At 42.1% G+C, this 23,190-nt stretch overlaps 1 protein-coding gene across 1 annotated transcript in view; it reads right to left on the bottom strand.

Moving 5' to 3' along the window:
• Positions 1 to 6,809: 6,809 nt before the first annotated feature.
• The window catches only part of PTPN9 (protein tyrosine phosphatase non-receptor type 9), a 72,480-nt gene continuing 56,099 nt past the window's right edge, over positions 6,810 to 23,190 (bottom strand). Inside the window, exons 8-13 of the mRNA XM_061158955.1 lie at positions 20,489 to 20,582; positions 15,413 to 15,479; positions 10,425 to 10,503; positions 9,076 to 9,226; positions 8,447 to 8,654; positions 6,810 to 7,646 (exon numbers count right to left, since the gene is read on the bottom strand). Coding sequence (XP_061014938.1) covers positions 7,432 to 7,646; positions 8,447 to 8,654; positions 9,076 to 9,226; positions 10,425 to 10,503; positions 15,413 to 15,479; positions 20,489 to 20,582 — 814 coding nt within the window. The 3' untranslated portion in view covers positions 6,810 to 7,431. The remainder of the gene's footprint in view (positions 7,647 to 8,446; positions 8,655 to 9,075; positions 9,227 to 10,424; positions 10,504 to 15,412; positions 15,480 to 20,488; positions 20,583 to 23,190) is intronic.

The following is a 23,190-nucleotide window of genomic DNA, read 5'->3' as shown; positions in this document are numbered from 1 at the left end:
TAGATCACATGTGATGATAAAAACGTGTTTTAATACACCTAGTGAGGTCCCAAACTACTGTGGAGGCCAAAGGCCCAAGCATCTGACTGTAAGCCTCGACTACAGTGGGTGTACTGTAAATGAGGTTACTTATGGAGCATCTGCAAACTAGGACAGTTACTCCTGCTCAGAGAACACTCCTTACCCTCCTAAGTGCACCACCCTGATGGGAATTCCCTCTTGAACACCCTCTAGACTGAGTTCTTCAAGGACAGTAACTAATTCACCCCTGAGTCCCCAGTGTCCCCAGCAGTCAGGCAAGGGGGCCCCTTGGAAGAGGTCCTGTGATTGTTTCTGGCTCGGTACATTGACCCCTGCAGAACACAGTCACTCCCAGACTCTGAGAAATTAGTAAGTTTGATTTGGAGACACTGGCCCTCCAGCTTCATTAACAGTTGCATCCACCCCCACCTCACCCCTACTCTGATTATCAGTGAGAACGAAAGAGTGAATGACTCTGTGTGAAGGCCTTCCTTGGAGAAGTCACAGGGGGAAGCCAGGTTCTGATTCCCAGGAGTCCTCTTTTGTGTTGAACTGTATTTGTAATTGAGCAAACTGAGGCTCACAGTACTAGAATGACTTGCCCAAACCAAGCTGCCAAATCGAGTCTGCCTGAGCTTTGTCCATTCTACCACGTGCTATTTCTAGACATACTAGGACCTGTGATTCAAGTTGGGACTTCTGAGGGAAACAGCCTCCCCTCTTGTCCCACACTCCTTCCCTTCCTGACTCCAAGAGCAGCTTGTGCCAGTTTCAAATGATTTCTGGCCCTTTTCAAAAAAAATTCTCTGAAGAAGCAATTTGTCTCCCAATCACATACACGCATCCTCAACTCACAATACGTAGACTCAAAACTGTCACATTTTCTGACACCCTGCCTCCTAGGCATCACACACACACCCTCAATCACAGTTTTTAGGGTGCTTATGGTAGGTGGTGATTGAGAGATATTTAGGGTCTGCACTTTAGTAGCTCTGCCAAAAAGATGTCAGTGCTGGGGCCCTGCTGACACAATTTCTGCCAGCTAAAGACCATTGGCAGTTTGGGAATATCCAGGTGAGGGGCATCTAAGGCTTGCTTCCCACTCCCAACCCAAAGCGTCTGATAGGTTTAAGGGGAAAAGCTTAAGGTATTGGTCAGAATTCCAGTTTAGCCACTTCCTAGCTGGGCTGTCTTTAGCAAGTCATTAATCTTTTCAATTTCCTCATCTGTAAACTAAGAATAGGGCTTCCCTGATTGCTCCGTGGTAAAGATTCCGCCTGCAATGCAGGAGACTTGGGTTCCATCCCTTCCCAGGTTGGGAAGATCCCCTGGAAAAGGAAACAGCAACCCACTTGAGTGTGCTTGCCCGGGAAATCCCATGGACGGAGGAGCCTGGCAGGCTCATTGAGTCACAATGAGTCCAACACGACTTAGCAACTAAACACCACCAAACTAAGAATACCTACTGCAGTTGGTTATTGTGAGATTAAAAATAAAGTATGCCTAGCACTCAAAGGTTGTCAGATCCTTTTTTCCTTTATTTTGTCAACACTCCCTCTTTTCCTGGCCATTCAAAGTCCCTGGTGTTCCAGTTTGAGAGGAGACCAGGATAGGCTTAAAGGACCCCAAAATTCCACTGTATAAATTAGAAACCGCATTTCTCTGGCAGCCAGATGGCTTATATGGTTGTACATATGCCATATTTTGAGCATCCCTGACTCAATGGATGTGAGTTTGAGCAAACTTAGGGAGATAGTGAAGGACAGGGAAGCCTGACGTGCAGTTCATGGGGTCGCAAAAGTCGGACATGATTTAGCGACTGAACAATGCCATGTTTTGGTTTCTAGGTGACTTTGAAAACTTGGAATTTTTAAACTGGGTTTTAAGATGGCTTTTCGGTGCCTTGAAATGTCTTGCCCTCGCTTGGCACTGTTTACCTCTCTAGGACACTTCAGCCCAAATCTAGAAAAAAGATGTAACACTATGTTCAGTTTACTCTGCTTTATGCTTTCAAACTGTTTGCTTTGGCGTATTTGCTGTTGATGATTTTTTTTTAAGGTAGCAGTTTCTTTTGTTTAAATGAAATCTTACTCAAAGGTCTAACATGTAAAAATTGGGCCTTGCTTTGGTTGAAGTGGAGCCGAAGCACTATTCCTTCACTTCCCACTCATGTCTCCTCCTTGTCACCTCCTGCCTCAGGATCACTAGTGAAGTTCCATTTCTGAATCCTGGTCATTCATCCCAGCCACTCCCCATCTCTCACCAGTGTGTGAGAAGACAGCCTGGTCTTGTCCTTGGTTACCTCTGCCTAGTAATCAGAATCTTTCCCAGGCTTTTCTTTCTCCACCCTCCCCTAAATATTGGTAGCTCCCAAGGGTCTCGCCTCTCTTCTTGCCCTCTTCATTCTTCTTGTTCTCACCCACTTGCAAGGCTCCTAGCTTCTATCTAAACTAAGTCACCAATTGCTATCTCCAGACTAGCATCTGCTCTGAACATCCTACTCTGTAGTCCACTCATTGCTGGCCACAGAATAGGTATCATTAAAGGTCAAGGAAGTAAAACAGACTTCACAGGATGAAATGGGTGAGCTGGACTCAGCTGTGCATCTGGCCAGTCGCGAGGCTAAGACAACTATTGATACATTAGCTTAGAAACGAGCCAAGTTCTGATGCGAGGGGAAGGGCAGAAGTGAGCCTAGTGGAGAAGAAGGTGCTGTGTCTTTTTTGACTACTTTCTCTACACAACTCACTGTCTTGCTTTCCTACCTTCACCTTCATCTTAGTCCCCAAAACTATCAGGAACATATTACCATGTTAGGAGGATAATATTATTACCCTAAGTTGTTAAGAAGGGATCATTGTCTTCCCCTTTCATCCAACCTCACACCTCACACTCTAGGTTTCTGGCTTAGCTTTGTCCATGTTGGGTTTAGCCAGAAAAAAAAAAAGAGAGAGAGAGAGAGAGAGAGAGAGAGAGTATTTAAGACTGCAGAACACCAGACTTAGCTTAAACAGATTTTATGAAAGCTATGGTGAGAGGTAAAAGAAGGCTAAACACTGCAACAGGTTTCTGAGAGTGGTAGATTTCTATCTGTGGAGCTGTTTTCTCTGTGGTCAGTTAAAAGCAGTGCAGTCTTAAAACACTTGAAATTCACAACTGTCTATGTGATGGTAACTATAGAGTGGGTAACTCCCAAGACAAAATCTGATTCCCTAACTGGTGGATCTTTTAGCTCTTCTTGTCCTTGGTAAGTTAATGATGGTGTGTGGATAGTAGTCTTGGTAGTAACCAAGGCTGGAGACAAACCTAAGACCTTGGTTGGGAGCTCTGGTAGCTTGGCTCTGAGTCACCCAGTCTGTCCCACATGTAGTTAACACAAAAACCTTAAAGGTCTATGGGTTGGCCCCCTTGGGAAGGAAACTGAGGGATTATAAGGAGGTGGATGCACCTTGAAAGAGGAGACTTTGAAAATAAACTAAAACTGGGGATTGCAAGTGGCAGCTGACCCAACCAGAGAAGGGTCTGATGATTCCTTTATAGGTATTTTGCACTGTCCAGTAAAGAACCAGACCCTTAGTGTTGGAGGGCCTGTAGTAGGATCATTTAATACAGCACCTTTTTTTTTAATAAAAGCTAGAACCTGCTTTGAGTTGAGTGGTGAGACCTCAAAACTACCGAAGAGCTCAGTTACTCTAGGAAGACTTTTCTACCTGGCCATACTTCCCGGCCCACCTCCCTGCAGTGGTCTGACTTGTGAGAATTTCCATATGTGTCTGATTGTCTCTAGAGATGGGAAGATCATAAGGCAGGAGCCCCATCTTCCTCAAGGTATGATGCTAAATAGTCCGGTCTCCTAACAACCAGTCACATTCTGTCATTTACCTGCACATGACAAAGGTGAACCTTCCATGCTGAGGATGCTGGGGTACCCTTCACCTCAGGAATCTTCATCCTAGCTAACAGAGATGGGCAGGATGAAGGGACTAAGCCCAGAGGGAGTAAATTAATTGGGGGGGGGAAAGCAACCAAATCAGAAGCAAAAGCCTGAGTTATGTACAGTACTCTCTCTCCCTTAAACACTTTCTTCATTGTATGTTCTCAACGGTGCAATCCAGCATTTGATTGTGGGTTTTCTGGCTTTGTTCACCAAATCCCATATGTGACAGCCTTGACTTCTGGACAGATTCAGGGCTCCTCTCGTGTCTTCCCCTGTCTTTACCTCCTTGTACACCTAACACAGGTAGGCTCACACTGAGTATTATCTCACCGGTAAAGGGCTACAAGTAGACTATAGCAGGGGAAAGCCATTGATCCTTTTCTCTCAGATTTATGTCAGGGGCATGAACAGTAGTTCAACAAGTTTGCTCATCCTGCCACTCAATCACCTACTGGGTAGGACCCAGGAAACTGCATTTTTATGGAGCCCTCGCAAGTGATAACCTCAGATGTGCGATGAGGAACTCAAGCGTAACTTCAGAGTTTACACAGCAATTGGGCTACAGTCTCTTCAAAGAAGTGACAGTTCAAGGCTATCTCCTTCAAATCTTTTATCATTAATTCTGTTTCCCACATATTTCACCAAACCCCAACCACTCTGATTTCCCAGATTTCACGTGTCTCTCTTTACCTATTATGCTTGCCTGCATCCAAAGAAAGGTTTGGCTTAATTTTTGCTGTATACTTCAGCTCTTGATTAGGGTAAGAAACTCAAGGAGATTTTGTTGGAAGATCAGGAGATGGAACCTTAAAGGTCTGAGTTCTTGCTGTGGCAGATTAATTTTCCTGTGCCTCAGTTAAGTCTCTTCTGTCAATATCAACTTCAAAAGTTTGGTTTGAGGGTGCATGAGATAATACCTAGAAAGCACTTTGAAAAGTACCTGGAACAGGGTTAAGCAACCAGTAAATGTTTGCTGCTGTCACTTTTATTAAGAACACCCCAGGCCTGAATGGCTCTAACTGGGTAGGTGTCACTGGTCGACAGGAAGTAACTATACAGCATGGGGAGTGGTTCTACATGGACAAAGCTTCTGGTTCTGCTCTGAGAGAGATGCAAATGACTCAAGATCTTCCCACAGAGGTACCAGTATATCCAAATGTATGGGGTATCCCTGAGAGAATGACCTCTCTGGTATGCTGCAGACTTGAGGACCTACAACAGGAGGTCCTATCTGGGAGAATCAGTCACCAGCTCTGTCAGAAACCCTTCTAGTCTTCTACATACATCATGGGGTTCAAAATCAACTAGCTGGAACCTAAGAACTGTCCATACTTTGAAAATAACATTTTAAAACTAATTTCCAAAGACAAAACATACTGTAAAGAGGTCAAAGGCTTTGTGAGCAAACCAACTGTTTGCTCCAGCTCCAGTTCTAGAGCTGGACTTGCTAATAAGCCTTACCTTCACTGTAACACTCTCTGTAACCCTTGGTACTTTACCTTCCTCTTCGGCACAGAAACAGAAAGGAGGGAGAGTATCTCGCTGGACTGCTGTGAGGTTTAAATGAAGTATGGGGGGGAGGGGGATCACCAAGCATGGAGACTGGAACTTGGCAAGCAGTCAACTGGTGCTGGTGCCCCTTGTCTGCCCAGAGCTGGGCCATGGCCTGGGGCAAGGTGGACGGCTCTCAAAACTGAAAGGCTCTAAGTCTTGGGTTGCTTCCTGCCTCCCCGTCCCTCCCAGACCAGCTCTTGGAGCCCCTCCTCACCTTCCCAGCCCCAGACTGCTACTAAATTGATGAAGCTAAAAGGATTTGATCACGTCGGTATATTTATATGTAAATACAAAACTGTATCGCTGTAAGATATTGAATATGAACATTACAATTATTTTCTGAATCTGACTCAGTCCATTGACATTAAATACAAAATGAAAAGATTGTAAAAATAAGAATATATACATTCAAAGAGCTTATTACAGTATAAAATTATTGAGGTCTGATCAACTGCCAACCTCATCTGTGATAGGGGAAAAATTTTAGGGACTCCTGGGGTTTTCTTGGGAATGTGGAATGCTGGGGACTCTTGGCCCCATCCCTGGCATACTGGGCTTGGTAGGCTGGGAGCAGACAGAGACAGGTAGGGTAAATGGGGAAAACAGTAAGTGTAGGGGACTGTTTCACCCAGACAGGGGTTAAGCTTTTTATTGACACAGAACCCACCAAGCTTGAGCTCCAGGGTCTGGCAGGCTAGTAGGCAGGAAAGAGATGGGCATCTGAGTGGACAGGGCCAAGCTGCATAAGACAAAGAACCTTCCAGCAAGAGAGAAAGGGGCCCCAGCTCATTCTTTCAGGGAGGGAGCCTCAGAGTATGGAGTTTCCTTTCTCTCACACCTGGGCTCCCTCTCTCTCCTTCTAAGACTTCGTACCGATTGCTTTTGGCTCTTGCTGCTCAGTGAATTCATCTCTGCCCAGATCCCAATCCCTGAGGAAGAGGGAGAGGGGACAGATGGTCTGGAATCACAGTGGAGGTCTACTCCCAAAATTGGCAAAGTAAACAGAGAAAACTCATTAGATAAGGGCAATCCACGCTGAATTAAACCAGTGTCACCACAAACCAGTATTCCTGGTTCCAACAGGCAGCATCCTGGAGAGAGAGAAGTCATTATGTAAGGATGAGGGCCTGTGGCAGGAGCATGGAGAGTGGATGTGTGTGTCCTCCTCTTCCACCACTCTGGTCTGACAACAGGAGACATGATCCCCCAACCCCAGCTAGTCCAGGATAAACAGTAGAACCAAGAAGCAAGGAGTCCTGAACTGCAACAAGAAGCCCCAGGAACTTCTACAAAGGAGTATCTCTGTGTATATGTATTTATAGAATACGACCATATTATCACATACAATATATATTATATACACACGTACATATGGACTCATACACATAAGTGCACATACACACACGCACACACACAGAATGACAGAAAAGACTGGAATACACGCCCTAGGTATAAACGTGCTTGGCACTCAGGACGTTCTCTAGAATATGTAACTTGGTCAAGCTCTGGGAAGGAGGTGGGTGCTCACCAAACCTCCCCATCAAATCCTAGCAAAGGGAAGGAATGGAAAGAGATCTTGAGAAGGAGATGGCATTGGGAAAGGGGGGAGGGAGGTTCCTTCCCCACTTACCTCGGGGCCCCTGGCAAATATCGATAGCCACAATTTGGTTTTAATAAGGCACAGTTCGATAGCAGGTGCTAGGAATTAAGAACACATTGCTGCTGGCCCTTTCTAGTGGCAATTTCACCACATCTATCTAGCCAAAGGGAAAGGCTGCCTTGCGTGCACGCGTGCGCCGGGAGACACAAGAAAGAGGCTGGTCCATGGCTTCAGCGTAACTGATGGCAACCTATAGGCTCAGCGGTGTCCAGGGTAGTTTAAGGAAGGCTGGCCAGCAGACAGGAGGCTCGTGGGACAGTTACTGACCCTCCATGGCCAGGAGGTTGTGGCTGGGGGGCACCATGCCCTCCCTCTCTGCAAACTCCAGGATTGCCTTGTAGCAGAAATAGTACTGCTCAGGGGTCTGGATGCTGAAGGCCCTCTGGGTCCTCATGCGGGACACTGTCTGGAACACATTAAGGGTGCCAAGCTCCTCCAGCTGTGCCAGGCAGATGTCCAGTGAGCAGAAGGTACCTGAAGGAAGGAAGGAAGTGGTCACACCTGATCTACCTCTCCTCTTTTCCGCCCTCTACCAAATAACCCAGGCAGGACTCGATGAATGAATCCAATGGCAAGGTGCCTCATGGCAGGTGGCCAGCTGGCCTTAGGCCTGAAAGGACTCAAGGAGGAGTCACAGGGAGTGCTGAAGGCCAGAGAAATGAGAAGCCCTCTTGTCTCCCAGGACATCTCTGAGGGTAACAGGATGAGTAGGTGGGAAGCAGGACTTCTACTTCAATCCCAGACACAGTGAATGACAGCACTCCCACACCTGGGCCCCAGTTTTCAGACTCTACAACTTCTCCACAGAGACCTAACACAAACCTATTCTTTCTGATGTTCTCCCAAAGGAACCTCTGAGCTAGAAGGCCAACAGTCCCTGCAATGTTCATCCCCTTAAGGCAAAAGCTGCTAACTGGTTCCAGAATGGAGAGCATGGCCCAGGGTGGAGACCTTCCCAGGCAGGGGGATGGGAAGAGAGCAACAGCCCAGATCAGCTGCTGGGACACCCAGGTGACTGTGATGGGACCAGAAGATAATCATGTTGAAGGGGTGCGTAATGCATCAACCCCTAGAGGACCTGGCTCATGAACTGTACATTCTGGCCAGTATATCTAGCACTAGGGGCACTAAAAGGACATTAAAGAGGAACTTTTTTTCATGGCAATTCACCACTAACAGATCAAAGACTCAAATTCTGGCAACTAAGAGCTTTGTTATTCCTCCCCCACCCCGAGCTCCTTTGGATGCTCCAAGAGCTGCATCCAGTGCATTACCTGTCCGGCCAATGCCCGCACTGCAATGGACCACAATGGGTGGCTCAGGGCATTGCCCTTTGGCGCGTGCTCCCATGCTGCTGACGGCCAACCTCTGCTGGTTCCTGACGGCTCTTAAGAAATCAATGAGGGAAGCTGCCGAGGAAGGGACACCATAATCTGGCCAGCTCAGGAACTGAAAGTGGGTCACCTGGCGTTTCTGCCGTTCCTTGGATAGAAAAAGAAGCAAAAGTTCATGAGGTCATTGCTCTGTGCCCCTGACTACCTTTGGCTTTTCCAGATTCTCAGCCCTCTGGAGTTCCCTCCATCAGGGCTGCTAACACTCTCAACTTTCTCCACAATTGCTTCTCTGCAAACCCAAAGAGAAGATTAACTGTCTGGAGAGGGCAGAATTCCTATATTAAATGATCCAGATTTCTTATGTTATAAAAAGTTTCATTCCTAAGTAATGCCACTATGTGTTGAGACAATATGGCTATTTTGGCTCTGAGCTGAATATCCCAATCCTGCTTCCAGAAGAATGGAAGCCACTTCTAAGCTCTCTGGAATCTTGCCTATTCCCTTTGGAGATTTTCTTTATAGTAAAGGTTTTCCCCCCAGTTTCAAGAGAGTGAGAAAATAAAATTTACCTCTGTATTGTGAATTTCTAGCGTCGTTTTCTTATAATGGGTCATATTCTCCACGCCTAGATTGGTCACGGTGAGGAAGCCAAATCGGATCCGAGAGTCTTTTTCTAAAGGCCAGTATTGGCCACACTTTCTCCTGCCGCCCTCCTCAAAGCTGAAGACATGCAGAGAAAAATAAGCCTCCATCCTTCTTCTCCACAGCAGTAACCTTGCTCACCCATGAACCTGCTGTACCCTTAGGCAGAAATGTCATCTCTTGCACTGCTTCTATATATCCCCTTGCTTCTTGGCAGAAAAAGAAAACCTTCTTTCTAGACAACAGCTAAATTTTCCTCATGTACCCATTAAGCAAACATTTACTGAGCACCAGTTACATCCATTTGGTCCCTTTCCTGATACCTCTTGGTACTCCACACATACCTGGCATAAATACTGGGTGGGCAAAGACAGTAGAGAAAATATGGTGGGCCAGACTGAGCTCTCTGCCCTGTACCTCAGTTACTGTTCATTCTGTTCCCCAGTGAGAGCCCTTGGCTGGTAGAGGACTGGGAAAGGCATGGTTCCTGGGATGCCAACAGAAGGTTTATGTAAAGGCCTAAAGTCCACTCTCACTTCTCTTCAGTGGCTCCAAAGCACCCCAAGGGGGCACTTCCTCCACTACCTCCTCTCCAAGTCAAAGGTGGCTTGTAACAGTGCCATGAGGAAGGGATCCGAGCAAACATTCTCATGAATTTTTTCCCCTCATCCAAAACGGGTTATAATTATCATAATAATAATGATACTAACAAAATAGTAGTTCCTGAATTTTGGCAGATACGTACAACAAAATTTCAAAACTATTCCTTTCATCAAGAGCTTCCTGCAGACCTATAAATGTTTTACATCTCCTTTTGGCAAGTTCTCCTCGAAGTGCAAATACGAACCAGAAGAAAACTGGTCCAAAGTAGCAAGGAAAGGGAGAACTAAGGGGAACTGGTAATTCAGAAGCCAGGAAGACAGCTGACCTTTATAAGTAGGAAGGAGGCTAGAAGTGGCCTGCCCCATGTGTTTCCCAGTGCTTCCTCTAGTAAGTAGTTAAGGCCAGGACCTAAGGATAGGCTGTACCTCGCACAAGGTCACCAGAGCCAAGGATTAAAGCGCTAACAAGTTAGATCTACCGACTTCCACCATACCCTGGCTCTGTGAGCTCTGGGTCAGCTGAGGAAAAAGCTAAGACATCTCAAACTCTTTGTCATGGCTTTCCTAACCCTCCCTGTTTCTAACAGCTAAACTCCCCTCTGTAATCACCCATGCTTTGGGGTTGGGGGGTGGGTAGAAAAGAAGGGCAATCGGTAGGAAAGGGAAGAACTCACCGAGTGGTCATGACAATCACCAAGACTTTTTGTTCCCATACCATAAGCCAGAAATCTCGGTAGGTGTTCTCCAAAGGGCCTACAATGGAAGAATAAAACAAGGAACATAACCCTGGGAAGCACTTCTTTCCTCCTCAGGCTCTTCTGTTTTTTCCCAGATACTGCCTTTTTGACAACATCCCTGCTATTCAGGGTGGGGCTTGGGCAAGCAGCACCAGCATCATATGGGAAAGTGTCAGAAATGCACACTCTGCATTTGAACAAAGTTCCCAGATAAAGCTGTAGGTAGGCTACCGTTTAAGAAGCACTGTTGCATAGCCTCTTACAGCCTCATTGTCAGGGCCTCAGCTACCACATCCAGCCTGACGGTGTCAACTGTGTACATGTCTTCAGCTGTTTTCACCCCATCTAAGCCTTATAATCACCAGCTGCCTACCTAACCATTCCCCTTCCATGTGCCATCATCTGATATACTCAGACCCTGCATGTCTGCAGTCCAGTCTCCTTCAAAGTTAGCTTTCTCTCTATACTTTCTCAACTCTGTTAACAGTACTGGCATTCTTAAATCATTCAGTTTCAAAAAGTTGGAAATTCCAACTCTGACTCACTCATTTCTTTCATCTCCCAGAAGTAGCCACCAAGTCCTAGATTATTTTTGTCTTTGGAATTTTTTTATTTCTATCTTTTTGTCTTCCTACCGAAATTCACTGTCACAAGGACTACATCATTTTTTTCTCTAAGTTCCTATAATATCATTTTGGTTTACTTTTCTCAATACGAATTTCTCTTCCAGTCTAATTCTGGATACCCCTGCCAGTTTTGCTTCATCACAACATAGACACACATGCTCACTTCTGCCTTTATTCCTTTGTTCATGCTCTCTGTTTCAGCTCTATTGCCACTGACCTTCTACCCATTTTTTCTTCCCCCTTCTAGTTTTTTTGAGATATAGTCAGCATTCTGCACTGTGTAAGTTTAAGGTATAGGAAGCATAATGATTTGACTTAAGTATATCATGACATGATTACCACAGAAAGTTTACTGAACACCCATCATTTCACATAGATACAAAATTTAAAAAGAAAAAAAAAAACCACTTTTTTCCTCGTCATGAGAACTCAGGTTTTATTTTCTTAACTTTCAGGTATAACACACAACAGTGTTAATTATATTTATCACACTGCACATTGCATCCCCAGTACTTATTCAGCTTATACTGAATTTGTACCTTCTGACTATCTTCATCCAATTTCCCTCTCCCACAACCCCTGCCCCTATAACCACAAATATGATCTCTTTTCCTATGAGTTTGTTTGTTTTGAAGTATTATTGGCCTACAACACTATGTTAGCTCCCAGCGCACAAGATGGTGATTCAATATTCCTATACACTGCAAAATGATCACCATGCTGCCTATTTTCAAGTGCTGCATGCATGCATGCTAGGTCGCTTCAGTCGTGTCTGACTCTGTGCGACCCTATGGACTATAGCCCGCCAGGCTCCTCTGTCCATGGGATTCTCCAGGCAAGAATACTGGAGTGGGTTGTCATGTCCTTCTCCACTCCAGTACTGCCTCTTCCCTAAATCTTTCTTTTAACACCACATTCTTTGTAGGGCTCCTTCTCCTCTCAGTTCTTGATGGCACAGCTGGATCAAAATAGCTTAACCATTTGATGTACATGGTCTTACATCAGGCATTTTACTTTGTGAGAAGCAGTCACATCTCAGCCAAATGTGGTGCTGAGGGCAAGGGCCGTGTCATCAACTTCCCCTTTTAGAGTCAGAACTTGTACAGGGCTGGGCACTCAGCAGGAACTTTGAAGATGCTTGTGAGCCGATAACTCCCTTTCAATCAAGTGAGTAATGGCTCAGGATAATTCCTTATACTTTTCCAGGGCCTTTTCTGCCTTTGTTTTCAGAGAAGCAGGGCAGTGCCACGGGTTGATTTAGTCCTGGAAGTCTGCTAATTTCACTGCCATTTTTGCTAAAGTCTTTTAAGAAGCACTAACATTTTATGATACTAGAATTCCCTCTGTGCAGAAGGGGACACTGCCAGAAGCGTGTCAAGTCTTGAAAACAAGCTAAATGTCTAATAAGAGAGGATGTTAAATTATGGCATACCCCAAATTTTAGCAGTCCATAACGATGATACTGTAAGATCTGTATTTTTGCTATGGAAAGGTATTCACAAGATAACTATCAAAAGAAAAAAATAATTTCTAGAAAATGCCTGTTTTGTTAGGTATTTTATATGTCCACATCTATTTGTATGCACAGAATGACATTTAGAAGATACTGCAAAATGCCAGCACTTTCTCTGAGTCTCAGGGTTATGAGTGATTTTCATCTTCCTTTCCCACAATGGACATGACATCACTATAGCATGCATGTCAAGAAGATAATAAAAGCACCCTTTCCCTACCTCTGACTCTTAGCCTTGGTCGCATCTCACTGTTCTGCATCACATCACAGTAGCTCTCATAGACTTTGTTTTCCACATTCAAACCACTGGCAAAGCTGCTGTTGCCACACAGAGCACCTGACAACACCACTCAAGACTCAGGCTGGACAGAGAAGGGTCACAGTTTCCTCAGAAGCATACGAGAGACACTTAGAAGGCAAAGTTATGCTTCCCCAGATTAGATTCTTTAATAGTAGACATCTCAAGGAAACAAAGTCAGCAGTTTATGCAGACGTGGGTGAAACAATCCACTAACCTGGCTTCTCTGTTTGAATCAAGAAGACATGTGCGCAAATCCTGGCTCTGTCACTTACTAGCTGTGTAATCCAAGGTCACTTAACCTTTTTGGGCTTCAGTTTGTTCATGGATTTATAAACCTTCCTTGCAGAGTCTCTATAATAATTAGATGGCAATTATATAGCCAATACATCTAAAATAGATACTTTCATAAATAACAGTAGAACTATTATGAATAAAAATCAGAATACAGAATATAGACAAGAAGGTTAACCAGATAAATCAAACCAACCATTTTCCAGTCCTAACAGTGCTGATGCCTTCTAAGTGATCAGTGCTTAACTCAAGAAATCTGTTTCATACTTCTGGATGAGTTTCCTCTCCCAGACAGGGCCTTCAGAGCCAGCCTAAAGGATCCAATTCCTGCATAACTAACAACTCTAGGAGGTTGGAGCACTCTGAGGCCCCTAGAGCTGATCCTTACCCTCCAGAAGCTCACCCATGCCACAGACATCCTCAACAAAGACATCTCCTTACTCCCAGGCAGATCACATCCTATTCTATACCTGCCAAAAATCTTTCCTGATAGTTCTCTTATTTCTTCCTAAGGTCTTAAAGGACACTTTCTGGAGGTAGTAGTCCCCCCTAAGGAAAAATAAGCCTGTGACCATCAGACCAATTAACAATGTACCAAAAATCCAAAGGCCCTTTTCCTTTTCTTCTCCGTCAATTTCTATTTTGAAAAATTTGAAACCTACAGAAAGTTGAAAAAAAAAAAATACAGCACAATGTGTGCATACATTCTTTAGCTTGAAGGCTATCATTTTTACCTATTATTTTACAAAGCCTTCTCTATATATACACAACACATATTTTCTTTTTTATTATTTAAAAATATGTTTCAGACATGACATTGCACTCCTAAATACCTGAACATGTATTTAGAAGAACATTCTCCATAGAACAATATCATTATCACACTGCAGCAATTAAACATTAATACAATAATACTATCTAATATACAGTCTCCAACTGTGCCAATATTTTGTCCTTAAAAATTATTTTTCCGGCTGATTCATATCAATGTATGACAAAACCCACTGAAATGTTGTGAAGTGATTGGCCTCCAACTAATAAAAAAATAAATAAATAAATAAATAAAATTATTTTTCCAAATTGAGTTATGGATGACACACTGCCTTTGGAGATCAACAACTCTTTAGTCTCCTTTAATCCCTCCCTTTTTTTTCCCCCATGGCATTAACTTGAAAGAATCTAAGCCAGTTCTTTAGCATGTTCCACAATCTGGATTTCTCAGGTTTGTTTCTCATGATCCGGTTCAGACTTAAAAACTGACAACATACAACAAAGGTTACATTGTGTAGTTCTCATTGTGTCAGGATAGGAGGCATATATCTGTTTCTCCATTATTGGTGATACTAAGTGTGATCACTTGGTTAAGGAGGTACCGGCCAGATCTCTTGCTAGTCATACTCCACAATGGTCAAAGGGCCTTAAATCCATATGATGGCCTCTCTTATCCTCATATGTTATGATTTCTTACCACCCTCTTTGAAGGAAACCTGGTATTCTTGAGATGGCAGAGAACAAGTTAAAAGTAGTACTAGGGACCACATGAGCATTAATAGAAATTCCATCTGAAATCCTCCTAGAGCCCAATACTTCACTGTCAGACTTAGCAAAGACTATCCATATTAGAGGCCGCTGGTATACTCTGTAAGGGTACACAGACCAGCAAAAGTCTCTTAAGCCAGCAACACCCATTCACAGACTGAATTCAATCTCTGGGAAGTCCACGCCATTCCTTTATGTCCTACTCGACATAAAGACAATCTCACTAGCCAGTCAATTCTGATGTCCATTCCCCTAGGTCGGCAACACTAAGACTCAATCCAAAAACTCGTAGTAATGTTGTGTGTTCAAATCTCTAGTTTATCTCTATGCAATGAGTTTCTAGACACATTTGGTAAAGAAACTCTACACCTCTCATCTGCCTTCTTCAAGAACCCTCAATCTTTATGAAAGACCAAGATCTAGAGAAGGGAAAGGCTACCCACTCCAGTATTCTGGCCTAGAGAATTCCATGGACTGTATAGTCCATGGGGTCGCAAAGAGTTGGACACGACTGAGCGACTTTCACTTTCACAAGATCTAGAGGCTGCAACATCACCTCAAGTTACCATTTCCTTTAAAAATTATGCTATCCCCTGGTGCAAACAATCACAGGTAGATGGTACAAAATTAATTTGTGAACGGCAGACTAACTTACCTTGTGTACCAATGTAAGCATTCTTCTGCTTGTAGCCATCCATGAAACTGGCATTGATGTAATCTGTCTAATGATAAAAAGGAAATATCATTGCAGTTGTGTGGAATATACCAATTGGGTAGGAAAATGATGTACTAGGTAAATAAAACTCAAGGTATGGATTTTCTCTTCTTGTCAGTGAAGGAGTGAAAGGACCAATCCAAAACCTCACCTGCACAGATGTTATTGCAACTGGATATCCACATGCAGAAAAATCAAGCCTACCCTCTTCTCACATCATACACAAAAACCTAACTTCAGGGAATTTCCTGGCAGTCCAGTGGTTAGAACTCTGAGCTTTCACTGCTGTGGGCTTGGTTCAACCCCTGGTCGAGGAATTAAGATTCTGCAGGCCATACAGCACAGCAAAAAAAAAAAAAAACCTAACTCCAAATGGATTGCAGACCTAATGTAAGAGCTAAAACTATAAAACTCTTAGAAGAAAACAGAGTAATAAATGTTTGTGACCTTGGGTTAGGCAAAGCCTCCTTAGTATGACATCAAAAGCACAAGCAACAAAAGAAAAAAACAGATAAATCGAACTACAGCAAAATAGAAAACTTTTGTGCTTCAAAGGACACTATCAAGAAAGTGAAAAAACAACCCACAGAATGCACACATTTTATAAGGGATTTGTAGCTAGACTATATAAAGAATTCTCACAAATAAACAATAAGAAGACAACTCAATTTTAAAATGGGAAAAGAAACAGAATAGCCATTTCTCCAAGAGAATATACAAATAGCCAATGTGTACCTGAAAAGTTGCTCAGTATCATTAGTCATCAGAGAAATGCAAATCAAATCCACAATGAGATAACACTTCACACCCACTAGAATGGCTACAGGTAAAAGATAACAACAAATATTGGCAAAGATGTGAAGAAACTGGAATCCTCATACATCAATAGTGGTAATATAAAATGGTGCAGTCACTTTAGAAAACAGTCCGGCATTTCCTCAAAAGGTTAAATACAGAGCTACCATATGACCTGGCAATTCTAATCACTAGGGAAATGAAAACACAGATCTACATTAAAAAATTCATATACAAATATTCACAGCAGCATCATTCATAGTAGCCAAAAAACAGAAACAACTCAATTGTTTATCAGCTAATGGAATGGATAAATAAAATGTGGTGTAGGGATTTCCCTCTTGATCCAGTGGTTAAGAATTCACCTGCCAACGTAGGGGACCATGGGTTCGATCCCTGGTCTGGAAAGCTCCCACATGCCATGGGACAACTAAGCCCATGTGCCACAACTATTGAGCCCATGCTCCGCAACAAGAGAAACCACTGCAATGAGACGCCTTTGTGCTGCAACTAGAAAGTAGCCCCTGCTTGCTGAAACTAGAGAAAGCCTGAGTACAGCAACAAAGACCCAGCACAACCAAAAATAAACAAATGAATAAATAAATATTTTTTAAAATGTGGATTTCTGAATTTCCAAACACACGGTGGAATATTATTCAGCAATAAAAAAGAGTGAAATACTGATACATACTACAATATGAATGAACCTTGAAAACGTGCTAAGTGAGAGAAACCAGACACAAAGGGTCATATATTGTATGACTCTACGTGAAATGTCCACAAAAGGCAAAAAGAATACACAAAGAGTAGATGTGCTTGGGGAACAGGGAGTGACTATCAAGGTAAGTTTCTTTTTCAGGTGATGAAAATGTTCTAAAGTTGATTGTGGTGATAGTTGCACAACTCTGAGAATATATTAAAAACCAATGACTTGTACACTTTAAAAAGAGTGAACCGTATGGTGTGTGTATTATATCTCAGTAAAGCTGCTATTAAAAAAAAAAAGTCCCTTAGGACTGCAGCACTGCAGCTCAGAACCAAACCCAGAACGGAGGCAAGCCAACCAACCTGAGCAGGAACATCCTGTCCATGTGGTGAGACACAAAAGGCAAAGTGTGACTGGAGAAGGAAGAAAGTTACACCTCACACCTAGGATCATCAACAGCATGGGCCAAACACCCAGGCTCTGTTACTGCCTAAATTAACACAAAGCAAAAGCCACACACCTTCAGCAGAATCTCAATGAACAGCTTGTGATGCACTCTCTTCTGCAGGCCTTCTCCCATCTCCCAGTGTCCTCCGTCTATTTACATCATTAGCCATCAGGGAAATTAAATAGGCTTAAATTTTTATTGTTTTTATTCTACCTCCTCACAAGATCTCTGTCAACACTATTTAGTCCAAGCTGATAAAAAAGCCAAACAGATGCAGCTACAGCCTCAAGTCACAAAATAGCTAGTTGAGAGTATCTCACAGCTAGGATGGATGGATATTAGAGGACATGAAGGGTTACAGGGCAAAAGTAAAGATGTTTCAATAGGAAACTAGGGAAAACCCATACTCCAATCCAGTCTAGAGAGATCAAAACGACTCCCCATCAACCCTTTCGCCACTGGTTCCAACACTTGGAGGACAGTCTGAACTGTCAGTACCCCCGCAGCCACCCTCAGAAAACATCTCTGAGGAATTCCCTGGGTGGCCCACTGATTAGGACCTAAGGCTTTCATTGATGTGAGCCGGGTTCTATCCCTGATCAGGGAACTAAGATCATGCAAGCTGCATGGCTCAACTGCAAAAAGAAAACATCTCCATCTCATGGTCAAATCCATGTTATTTGGATGCATGTAAATTAGATAGTCAGTCTACCAACTTATCCTCCCACTGATTATTTACTCAAGAGTTTCCTGCTCTTTTCTTCTCCCACAGCAACTGGTAGTGACCTCATACTATAATACTAGTGCTCTACCCCAATTTGGACACCTTCACTAAGCTAATGGAACATATGCAGTGGACCCAGCAAGCTAAAAGTCTCACTCACCCCAACCAGGCTTCTTAATCCAGGCCTCACCCACAGTCAGCCAAAGCCCATCCTCTGTTCTGCCTGGCGCACTCAGATGGGACCCTAAAGGGCCCAGGTGAGAAGGCACAGAAAAGTACAAATGATTTAGCTGGTTCATGTCAATCAACGCTATTGTATAAGTAATATATAAGCTGTCATACTTGGAGTTACCCTCATGCTTTGAAAAGAAATGGAACTTCTTTAAAGGAGACTTATTTCTTTATAACTAAGGATACCAGTTTTTAGCATCCTTGTCTCTGAGAGCACTGGGAATTAAAACCAGCAATTTCAGAAGAATCATTAGATATTAAAAACTGAAAATGACCTCAGAGATAAAATGCAGACTTGGGGGCAAACTGAAATAGCAGGAAGAACCACAGCAGCACACATGTTATGTTATGGGCCAGGTTCAATAGAAATATAATTCCAGGTATATATAAATCTGCTGAATAATTCACTAACAAACCTGAATCTTCCACTTACTGTGGAAAAAAGCCTCTGCCAACATTTGTAGTATGGACAGGGAGTATTAACTGAAGTGATGATCTTCAGATTAATTACATGATGACTAGAATAGTCTCCTGGTACACTGGGGTTTACTCATTCACTCACAAATAATTTACTGAATGTCTGATACATGACAGGCACTGTTCTAGGTCTTGGAGACAGAGCAGTCAATAAGACAGATACATTCAGATATCTCTGACTCTAGAGCCTCAATTCAACTAAGACAAAACTCAGTAATACTGATGAATTTGCGTTCAATCAGGCAGACTCTCAGCTAATACCACTGCAGGAAAACCCTCTGTAAGGATTCTAAACAGGGTTATGAATTCAGTTTATGGACTGAAACAGTAGGGTCAACGAGATTAAAACCATGATCCCACGGTCCTGACTCATGTATCATATATGCCCAAATATAAGGCAATGATTTTCCTAAGAATTATCCTCCAGAAAAAAGAGGAGGGATATAACAAGTCCTTATACTGTGTGTTATGTTAAGGGGCACTATTTAAACTCCTTTACTGTGAACAGGAACCTCAATCAATGCTGGTTTTTGATGTGTATAGGTCACCAGACAGAACTGTTGTATCAGAAGGAAAAAAGAAGAAATATAATACCTATTTAATTGCTGACCTCAAAATTTTAAGTTTTGGATGTCACTGTAAACAAGTCATACTAAAGAGGACTTTAAAAAGAAGTAAGTAAATGATTATGCTATAGAGGATGCATGAGATACAGGATGAAAGAAAAGAAAAAACTGTGCTAATGTTATAAATTTTTTTCTCATTTAGGATGAATTTTCCAGTGACAATACACTTAAAAAGGGAAATAAAAAGATGTGCTCTGGAAAACTGTGTTAGATTGACTCAAAAAGTAGCTCAAATAAGGACAAAAAGAAACAGATGTTAAAGATGTAGGTGAAGAGTCTGAATAACATTTTCACTAAATAACCCTACTAAATATATGTGATTTTTAATATGTACAGATATGATTGAATCAATACTAAATAATATAGGCATTTGACCAATTCATCTCTTTTGTGCTTAGTCTTAGTCATGTCCAACTCTTTGCGACCCCTTGAACTGTAGCCCACCAGGCTCCTCTGTCCATAGGGATTCTCTAAGCAACAATACTGAAGTGGGTTGCCAAGCCCTCCTCCAGGGGATCTTCCCAACCCAGGGGTCGAACACAGGTCTCCCACATTGTAGGCAGATTCTTTACCATCTGAGCCACCAGGGAAGCCCACACATACACTAGTCTAAAATTTTTGTCAGATCTTCTAGATGGAAAAATCAGAGGTCACTTATAATGAGTCATCTGGTATTGATGCATATACCCTCACCAGTAAGGTAGATGACATGTCTATGACTTTATAACTAAAGAGTAAAAGGAGAAATAATTTATTGAGTACCTACAGTAATATACCAGACTTTGGGCTATCAGCATGTACATGAAGTATTTCACATAATTTCCACCTAGTACTATGAGATGGGCATAAAAGGACTTTCACATGGTAACAGACTAGTATGTAGTCTAAAACTCAAACCTTCTCTCTCTGGCTTAGAATTCATGTTCTTTCTACCACAGTATTAGTCAGCTTCACTTTGGAAGAGGCTTACATTTCCCCCAGTGCTCCTGAAAGACATTTATCTTTCTACCTGAGTGTGGCCGCTTCGTTTTGTCAGCTTCACCCTAGTTTGGTCCAGGCAGGGTACATCCCCGTAGCGGTTCTTCTCTAGGTTTCCTGGAGACCTGAAAGAGATGAAACAAACTGAAATAAATAAACAACTGCAAAAGTTGAAAATGGATGACAACAGGAGTGGAACTGAGGGTAAGGCAGGAGACTGCTGTTTGTCATTCATTACTTTTTTTCTTTGGTATTATTTGGTTCTGAAAAATTCATCTGCATATATATTGATTAAAAGCAAAAAAAAAAGATTACAAAGACCACCCACATAAAGTAATGCTCTATATTATTTATGGGTATGACTGTATATGTAAGGGTATAAACATAATGATCTGGAAGGAAACATACCACATTCACACTAGTGACTGCTTCTGAGGAGTGAGAACTGATGATGAGGATTAGAAGGGATTTCAACTTTACAATTAATTCTTTCTTTTATATAAAAAGATGAAGCAAATACAACAAAATACTAAAAACTGCCAGTTATTAATTCTTGGTGTTAAGAAATAGTTGTTAGTCACGTTATACTCTTAGAGGAATCTTCCCACACAAATAAACCCAGCTGATATTTTACAAAGTTCCAAGAACAATTCAACAGAAGAAGGAGTACTCTTTCCGACCGATGGTGCTGGAGCAATTAGATATCCATAGCGAAAAAATCTGAACACCAAACTAAACCTTGAACAAAAAGTTAATTCAAAATGGATCACAGATTTAAATTAAATGTAAAACATAAACTATAAAAATGTTAGGGAAAAAAAGTAGAAAAATCTTTGTATTCTAAGGCAAGGCAAAGTGTTCTTAGGCTTGACATCAAGAGCATGATCCATAAGAGAAAAAAATGATTAAAGGAACTTCATCAAAATAAACTTCTGCTTCACAAGAGAACCAGAAGAGGATGAAAAGAAAAGCTATAGACTGGAAGAAAATATTTTCAAACTATGCATCCAACAAAGAATCAGTACCTAGAACATAAAGAACTCTCAAGTCTCAAGAGTTTAAAAAAAAAATCCAAACAGAAAATGGGCAAAAGACATTTTTACAAAGGATATACAGATGGCAAATAAGCACATGAAAAGATGTTCAATAACATTAGCTAGTAGAAAAATGTAAATTAAGACCACAATTTTAACTTAGGGATATCATTACATACTTATCAGAACAGCTAAAATTTAAAAAAAGTGACAACACTGAACACTGGTGAGGATGCAAAGAAAACAGACCATTCTGGGACTTCCCTGGTAATCCAGCAGCTAAGACTCCACGCTCCCAACGCAGGTGGCCTGGGTTTGGTCCCTGGTCGGGGAGCTGAAGCCCACACGCTGCAACTAAGAATCCCATATCCACAATGAAGCTCAGAGACCCAGTAGAGTCAAATAAAGAAATAATACATACTAAAAAAAAAGAAACAGCCCATTCATATATTGCTGGGGGGAATGCAGAAGAATATAGCCACTCTGGAAAACAGCTGGACAGTTTTTTATAAAACTAAACACTTAGTTAACATATAACCTAGCAATTCTACCCTTAGCCATTTATCCAAGAGCAAAAGAAACTTATTTTTACACAAAACCTAGACATGAATGTTCACAGCAGCTTTACTCATAATAGCTAGAAACTGGAAACAACCCAGATGTCCTTCAACAGGTAAGTGGTTAATTGCTTAACAGTTTACCCTGTGGTTCATTCATATCATGGAATATTATTCGGCAATAAAAAGGAACAAACTTGATACAAATAACAACTTGGGTGAAACTCCAGAGAATTATACTGAGTGAAAAAAGGCAATCCCAAAAGTCTGTATACAGTATGATTCCATCTATAAAACATTTTTGAAATGACAAAATTATAGTAATGGAAAACTGATTAGTAGTTAAAGGGGTAGGGATGGGGAGGGATAGAATGGAGAGGTATGTGGTTATGGAATTCTGTATCTTGACTGTGATTTTGTATATACAAACCTACCTGAGTGATAAAAATTGCAAAGAACTAAATACACAAACACAAACAAAAATTGCAGAAATCTGAATAAGATTGGTGGACCTGCAATATGGGAGACCTGGGTTTGATCCCTGGGTTGGGAAGATCTCCTGGAGAAGGGAACGGCTACCCACTCTAGTATTCTGGCCTGGAGAATTCCACGGACTGTATAGTCCAAGGGGTTGCAAAGAGTCAAACACGACTGAGCAACTTTCACTTACTTACTTATCAATATCCCGGCTGTGATACTATACAAAGCTTCTGGAAGATGTTACCATGGGATAGCTGTGGAAAGGGTATACATGATCTTTGAATCTACAATTTTCTCATAATAAAAATTAAACTTTTATTTATAAAAAAATCCTTTACATAAAATAACAAATTAAAAAAATCCTTTGAAAGAATGATGTAGAGGGGAAAAAAGGTAAAGTCTCACAGTCCGTGGGCATCCTGGACCGCAGTGAATACTCTGATACCTACTTCTTAACCTAGAATTCCAAGGAAAACAGTTTGTTCTGTGTAAGTAGTTCTACTGGAACTGGGTGTAAGACACAGGCCTGAAGATGTTGAGGATTCTGGTTTCTAGCTCCTGAAGCAGGACGTTTTCATTCATTCAATAAATAAAGAGGCAAGATTGGGAATTCTTCCATAAGATTGGGATATATTCTCTGATTATAACAATAGCTGACTTGG

The sequence above is a fragment of the Dama dama genome, chromosome 13 (assembly GCF_033118175.1).
Source record: "Dama dama isolate Ldn47 chromosome 13, ASM3311817v1, whole genome shotgun sequence".
NCBI classification, from domain to species: Eukaryota; Metazoa; Chordata; class Mammalia; order Artiodactyla; family Cervidae; genus Dama; species Dama dama.
The sequence above is the reverse complement of the archived record's forward strand: the minus strand, read 5'-3'. Positions and strand labels throughout refer to the sequence as shown.